The following is a 7917-nucleotide window of genomic DNA, read 5'->3' as shown; positions in this document are numbered from 1 at the left end:
AGAAACTCGACTCCCCGACCTCTCCAGGGGGTTCCGACGGTGCCGAGGTCACAGTGGGCGAACAGAAGACCCCGGGCCGGCAAGTATCTAGGAGACAGAACGGGAAGGGCACCAGCAGCTCTTCGGGAGGGCGGGCTTCCCCAGGGACCTTGCCAAGCAGGAAGGGGAGAGAGGTTGGAGAACCGCCCCTGAAGCAGGGGACCCGAGAGCCCCTCACACCACCTGGCCCACTACCCGGAAGCAAATACGGGCTGCGCGGCGCGGCCGTGTTGAGGTTCCGGGTCGGGCCGCGCGGCAGCCTGCGCTCCGGTTGCCGCTGCGGCGCCCCGCCCCCGCTCTCTGGATCTGGGCAGGTGGCGGCCGCAGGGCCGCTCTTGGGGCCACATGGCTGAGGGGGACGCTGCGAGCGACCAGAGGCAGGGGAGGCCCCGGCGGGGCGCTGACCCTAGTGGTTCTGCTCGGCCTCGCCGTCCCGGGCCTCCTTCGCCGAGGGGCCTTCCGTCAGGGCCGCTTCGGGTCCCGCCTACACCGCCCGGGCTGCCCTGCAGCGCCGTTTGCCCCACCGCGTTCCACTTTCCCGGCTCGTCCCCTCCACCGAGCGCTCTCCAGCCTGCCGCTCCTCGGCCGTGCGGGCCCGGCCTTCCTCAGATGGTGTCCTCGTCAACCATTAGCACGCGACTGAGCAGCTCTGGGCCCGAGGCAGAACCCTAGTCCTGCTCCCCGCCCTGTCGCCGCCGGGTCACACTGGACAAACCTTCCAAGAACTCTGGTTTCTGCCTTGTAGAACGGGCAGTGACACAGACTGTGGACTTGACTAAGAGCCCATATCTTTCTCCTCCTGGCTGGGTGCTTTCCTGTGTGCGTGGCTCACATGAGCGTTCCTAAGGCTTCTATGCAAGGCCTAGGAGATCACAACCAGATGCTGCGAAGTTGGATGCATACTTTGTGTTCCGTTTTTCACCTTTAGGCCTAGTTACTTTTCTTTATAAGATTCTGAACCAAGAGAAGAATTTGTGAAATGTTTTGAGGGCTTAATTACCAAGAAAGCAACCCCAAATAAAACCCCCAGTTTCCTAGCCCTGTGCCGAAATCCAGGAAGAAAATTGAAAAAGAAAACTGACATGAGTGTGAATCTAGGCATAGCGTGGCAACGCTGGTGGAGGCAGGAAGTGTCTGTTGAAAAAAAAAAAGATAGGGAACTGAGATGATATATTCATCTTTTCGCTTGTGAATTTCCCTATAGAGTATGAGAGTACATATATATTTTGTTCAATAGTGACCAAAAGCACAGTAGTAACAGCAGCAGGGCTGGTTCCCAGATAGGACAGTCACCAGCTGCTCTAAGAATGTTTGACTTGCTCAGGTTCATCCAGGCCAGCTATGTTGAATGCACATACTTTACAATGTAGTAAGAACAGACTTTTAGGGCATGTATATTTGTTGACTTTTTTTTTTTTTTTTATCAACTTCTTTCAGAATGAGGAAATTGAAGCAATGGCAGCCATTTATGGCGAGGAATGGTGTGTCATTGATGACTGTGCCAAAATATTTTGTATTAGAATTAGCGACGATATAGATGATCCCAAATGGACACTTTGTTTACAGGTATTTACCCCCCTTTTCTATGGCCATTTTCCAGTTATGATATTGACTACATGATTGACCAAAATTGTATTTTAATGACTTGTGTGTTATTTTCTGAATTTCTTTGTTGCCTTTTGCCATAGTTGATTATCTAAATTACAGGTAGTTAAATCTCAGATAACTGAAAGTATGTGTAATTGATAGTTTGTGTTCCTTATCTCAATCTCTTTTATTTATTTAAAATGTTAATATACCATTGACAGACTTGAGTTTTATTCCTTTCATTATCCAGTCCATCTGATAGAAGATCTAAACCTGGAAAGATGGCTAACGTTTAAGACAAATAGTAAGTTAGTAATGTAGATGACTCCTTTATTAGTTGGTAATCAGTTGTAGTTAGTATAAAATAAATGGAAAGACCAACTGTGGCTTTTTGTTATAGTGCTTCTGATTTGATGACTATATTATGGCCATAAAGGATGATAAAGTGAATTTTTGTGAGGATTTTTTCTTTTTTTAAGGTTTTTGCTTTAGAGTCCGGGTGGGCGCCAGACAGTGTGAGGGAAAGAAAGAAATCACCCTTTCTCCATTCTCCTGCTGGGATTTTGGGCACACATGCATGAGTGCCCAGATCAATATTCAAGCTGTAGATCCAAGATTCAAACCATGGTCGGTCATGTGGGAGTGCAGTGCCATAAGCACTATGCTATGTGCTGGTCCAGGATTTTTAAAATAGTAATACTGATTTGAAAAATGTGAATGTTTATTACATGTTACCTATTTTATATGTTTAATTGTACTTTATAGTTTTTTTAGTATGTCTTTAGAAAAATTTCTGGAAAATGTTATAATACCACTGTATCCACCTGTTGGGGTTTGGAGAATAATGCCTTTTCCTTTCATCTGTGTACTCATCCTTAGTTGTTCTAAGTATCACTGCTTTTATACTTGGCCTGCAAATATTGGTTCCTTCAAATTGGCAACATCACTAACGTATTCAGTTATAGAAACATGAATATGAAGAGGGGATTCCCTTCTAATATTTGGCAAAACAGTAGTTTATTTTAGCGTGGTAAGTTAGAGATTTGTCAGTGACTAACTTTTTAAATATAATGTAGTTATTTTTGTTCCACGATAAAGTGTGAATGGATTTCTTTTTGGACTGCATTGTAGGTGATGCTGCCAAATGAATACCCAGGCACAGCTCCACCTATTTATCAGTTGAAGTAAGCAATATTTCTGTATTTAATATTTTTTATAAAAATATTATACTTTGGAAGATATTTAGGTATGCCATACATGTTTTTATGTCTTATTAAATGTATTATTAAAATGTATATAGAAATTAAAAACACCTTTTTGATTTGGCTTAGAGAATTCATATAAAAAAACTTTGAAATATAGCACTTAGTATAAAAGAAAATCACAGGGCTCATGGGATATAATAGCTATAGAATGATCTTCAGAGAAGGGGAAGGGAAACTTCCTCTTTAATCAACCTAGTGATCTAGAAACCCTGGTCCCTGTTTCTCCTGGTTCTGCTGACCTGGCCACACATCCTTGATGTACCTCCACCTAAGACTGACTGCTTTCCAGGATTTACCCATAACGTTTCTCTCTGTTCCCTTACCCCCTTGTAGTGGAGGACTGTCTTCTTACAAGACCTTAATTTTTTTTTTTTTTTTCCAGAGGCTTTTGACTTAGGGCACATGCACTTGGAGGGGAGGACAGAGATAGTGAGAGGGAAAATGAGAAATCATCCCCCAGGGAGGATGGCCATGCCTTAATCCTTTCTCCTCCTGGGATCTTGAGCATGCATACACTTACCCAGCATTGAGTTCCAAGCCACTGGGCCCAGGATTAGAACCATGTTTGGCCTTGTGGGAGTCCAGTGACATAACCACTGCACCATCTGCTGCCCCCACGACATTAATTTTTTTGAGTCGTGACCTGCTGATGCAAATGACCTTTAATCTACCTTGTCCTTTTGACCTAGTAATATGTATAAACCAATGGGAACAAAATTGTATAAAAATCTCAAGTGCTGAAATTGTTGCCTAGTAGTTGGGATTATTTTTTGTGCCTTTTAAACCATAGCAATAAGGATTACTATTAATCATAGTGATATAATTTTAGTTTTTATTTATTGCAAATTATTATTTATAAATATTCTTTTCAGAAAATGTTATTTTTCTGTTTTATAATCATGTGGAAGCTACCTTGTTTATTAGAATTGCTTTTGAGACTCCAGTTAGACACGAATCAGGAACTCCTGGCATTATAGCAATTGCTATGAATCTAAAAATTTACATTGTAGAACCTGTTCTGCCACTTATGTAAACTTGGGCATGTTTATGATACCATATAAAAACAGTTCTTTTTTGAACTATTAGAATTGAGTAATAGTGACATTGGTTTCGTCATGGTTTCTTGGGAGGATTAAATAAGTTGTTGACAATAAAAATATTTTAGAATTGTGTAGACTTATATAAATATTAGATATCTTAATGAAAATAATTTTTTAAAAGTTAAATAAAACCAATTCATGGTTTAATTTCTGAGACATAAACGTAGCCATTAAATAACTTTCTCTATTGTGTTTTATTTAATCTTAGTGCACCTTGGCTGAAAGAGCAAGAACGTGCAGATTTATCAAACAGCCTTGAGGAAATATATATGTAAGTAATAGGTGATTTAAAAAAAATTCTATTAGTGATTCTGTTGTGGACTTGTGTTGAAACTGTGATATATTAGAACCTTTTCTAAACTTTTTCTTAAGCTATCTTTCCATTAACAAAAAGTATTCACTTTGAAGAGACTTGAAAAAAGTTATATAATTTCATATATATATTTGATAGGACATCAGATAAAAAAATGCAGTTTATATTTAGAGCTAATGTTTGTAATAACATTTAGCTGGCTTATGAAAGTAAATTCACAGATATTGTTCTTTTGGTATTTTTATAGACTGTAAAATGAGATAGATAATAGAATACTAAAGCATAATTATTTATTAAACTTATAAGTACTTTGTATAGTAATTTCTCTTGTATTGGGCTATCAGACTAAGAGTCTACTGATACATTGTATTCTTCATTCATTCCTTCATTCTACAAATATTACACTACAGGTATTGTACTAGATCCTGGATGTAATGGTTAGTAAAAGCAGAAATCATTCTTTTTTTCCACAGCATTTAGAATATGGTGGGAGGGGAGTTATAACATCAAAACAATTACAGCATCATTAAAAAATGAATGTAAAACTGCAGCTGTGATAAATTCTGTAGAAGAAGGATATACAATACTGAGTTTGAAATTAGACCTGTGTTAGTTTAGGAGGTCAGAGAAGGTTTGTGTGATTTGAAAGCTGAGTTACTAGGAAAAGATAATTCCAGTTACAGGCCACGGCATATACAAAGACCTGCGTCAGGGAGCTAGGAATATTTTGGGAAACAATAATGCTCAATATGAAGTGAGAAGGGCAGGGAACGTGGCAAGAAAATTACCTGGAGAAGTAGGCAGGGGAGTTTTGTAGACTCTATTAAGGATTTTTGAATTTATCCTAAGAACAGTTGAAACAGAAAGGTTTTATGTAGTGCTATGGTAAGATCTTTATTTTGAAGAGGTCATCTTGTTGGAGCTGTTGGAAGGTGGCAAGAATAGATGTGGAACAGAAGATATGACTGATTTGGATTAATTTTAATGAGATATATTAAGTTAGCAAAATAATATTCTGGAATATTAGCTTTTTTCTAATCTGGGAGCTAGTAAGGATTACATTATATGTTCTAGGTGGCCACTCCATTTGCTACAGTGAGAGTACCCCCTTTGCATCCCCGGGATCAAGGCAAGGTTTCTTTTCCTCCCAAAATATTTAATTAGACAATGGTAAGTTGTGTAATGCATTCTACTCATTTTTGGAGAAAGTGGTCTTCCTTCCTCACCAGGTAGTGGTTTGACATCCTCAGCAAATAAATATATATTTCCTTAACTAAATGTTTTCTAACATTTCCTTAACTAAATGTCTCTAACCTTGCTCGCTACTTCAATTTTGGGCCCCCAACAGACTTCTTTCTATAATCCTTTCTTTATTCTTATTTGCCAATCTCTCTCACTCTTTAAAGTAGAATAAGAAAAACATACTGCAAATTTGTTTACTGTTGATGTTTTAATTGTATTATGTGATGGTCATTTTTCAGCTCTCATCTTACTTACCTCTATAACTTTTAATGGTATTGACCACTTCCTCTTTCTTGAAGATCTTTCCACACTTGACTTCTGTCTTGTTCATCACATTTAATAGTTAGACTTTTCCTTTTATGCAGTGTCACACACTCTGAAATGGCTTCCTACCTGCCTTTTCTTTATCTTAGTCGTCTTCCCTTTTACTGGGAAGTATCTTGTCATCCCCAATTACTGTAATCAGTTGAACTATTTGAGATTTAGGAAGGGTCAGGAATTACCAAGCACCTTGTTCAGTTCCATTTTCTTGTACTTATTAAAACAGTTTGAATAACCCTAGTCTAGTGATATTCTCATACATTTTTTAAATAGAAATACACATTCTGTATTTGAGTTTTTGGGCAACTTTTAAATTATATTTTTCATAAGATTCCAACAGGGGGCAACAAATGAAAAATATGGGATTTCAAAAAATAATTATATAAAGACAGGAATATAGTTCTTTCTTAAAAAATTCTTTTTATTTATTTTTATTTTTTGGAGAGGTTTTTGCTATAGGGTACGCAAGCTTGCCAGACAGACAGAGAGAGAGACAGAGAAACAGAAAGCTAGAAATCACCCCCTCCCTCAGGGGGATGGCCACATCACAATCCCTTCTCCTCCATTCTCCTCTCGGGATTTTGGGCATGCACGTACGTGTGCCTGGCATGAGTTTAAGCCACCGGGTCCAGAACTTGAACCGCGGTCAACTACATAGGAGTCTAGCGACATAGCCATTACACTAACTGCTGGTCCCTTCTTATTTTTATAAACACTCCATCACTGTGTATCATTTGACTTGTAAAGATAATTTTTCCAACATGAAATATACCTCAGACCAATCTGAATGAGAATACTATGCACATTATCATCAGCAGGCAATAAACCATTTTTGTGTCCCACAAATGAAGAATATAGTTCTGAATATTTATACTTTTCTTATGATTATAAATTCTCTGACAGTATTGAGGTTTGTATATTTAGCATAATTTTTAATGCCAAATTTGATTTTTGCCTGGATAAGAAGATGAACTATCATTAGTTTCTACTTATGTAGGAAGGTAAGAGATCAGAAAACTATCAATTTTTCCATTAAACATAATTTTTTAAAAGTTCATTTATTTTTATTTATGATAAAGAGCACTTACATACAGACTAGGGAGGGAGGGAGAGAGAGAAGCACCCTCATCAGGGTCTTGTCATGCCACAATCTCCTCCCCCCAGCCATCCCACTCCAGGATTCTGAGCATGCTTACCTGCCCAGCATGCTTTCAGGCCAACTTAGGAGCCTTAACTCATGGTAAGCCCTATGGCTTTCAGCACTGCAATTCAGTTTGCTATCAACTGTACCACGCGTGAGGCTGAGTAAATATTTAATGAGCATATCCTGTATGTTGGTGCTCTGTTAGTTGTTTGGGACTTAAAAATTAATATCAATGTGTACCAGTACAGTATAGTGAAATAGTTAGTGATCAGTTTAGATCAATTGCTGTAGTAGCACTTCTTAAAGTATTAGCAGCAAACTCTCTCTATGAATGCTAGTGAAGTTAGGCTCATACCCTACTGCAGAGACTGGAAGATAGGGGTGCTATTTTCTTTGATAATTATGTTTCAGAGGGGTGGCTTCCAGTTCCCTTGAGAAAGTCCTTCCAGGTTCTTGAGAAAGCACTAACAAGATACTTCTGTAAAAAGATTTATGTATATTTCAAAGGGGCTTGCAAAGAATTTACAGTAAGTTTTCTAAAGAAAATGCTCTAAGGTCTAAGAGTTAGGAAGAATCCTGTCTAAAAGTTTAGCAAACTGAGTTTAAGGTGGTTTTTGTCAGACTTTTGGAGTCAGTTTTTAAAATAGTACAACCATGAACCAGCAGGTGGCATGGTGTTTAAGGTGCTGGACTCCCACATGGCTGACAGCTGTTCAAGTCCTGGACCTGGCAGCTGGCTTTCTTATTCGCCCTCTGTGTCTCTGATCAAATTGAATAATAATTAATTAATTAATTATATGGCTGGCAGGTGGCATTGTGGTTAAGGATGCTAGACTCCCACTGACTGACCACAGTTTGAGTCCCAGACCTGACAGTTTGCTTGCTTTCTCACTTTCTCTCTCTCTT

General features: G+C 39.0%; 1 protein-coding gene across 3 annotated transcripts in view; it reads left to right on the top strand.

The window, feature by feature from the left end:
• The first annotated feature begins 225 nt into the window (after nt 1-225).
• IMPACT (impact RWD domain protein) overlaps nt 226-7917 on the top strand; it is a 33952-nt gene continuing 26260 nt past the window's right edge. The window contains exons 1-4 of one of the 3 annotated variants that reach the window (XM_027766360.1): nt 226-420; nt 1477-1605; nt 2758-2810; nt 4200-4262. In XM_027766360.1, coding sequence (XP_027622161.1) covers nt 385-420; nt 1477-1605; nt 2758-2810; nt 4200-4262 — 281 coding nt within the window. In that variant the 5' untranslated portion in view covers nt 226-384. Of the gene's footprint in view, nt 421-1476; nt 1606-1876; nt 1931-2757; nt 2811-4199; nt 4263-7917 lie in introns of those variants that run through there. The other 2 variants (XM_006163669.3, XM_006163668.3) reach the window with 2 other exon arrangements.

Source organism: Tupaia chinensis, unplaced genomic scaffold, assembly GCF_000334495.1.
Source record: "Tupaia chinensis unplaced genomic scaffold, TupChi_1.0 Scaffold142717_1, whole genome shotgun sequence".
NCBI lineage: Eukaryota > Metazoa > Chordata > Mammalia > Scandentia > Tupaiidae > Tupaia > Tupaia belangeri.
This window is presented reverse-complemented; position numbering and strand designations above follow the sequence as displayed.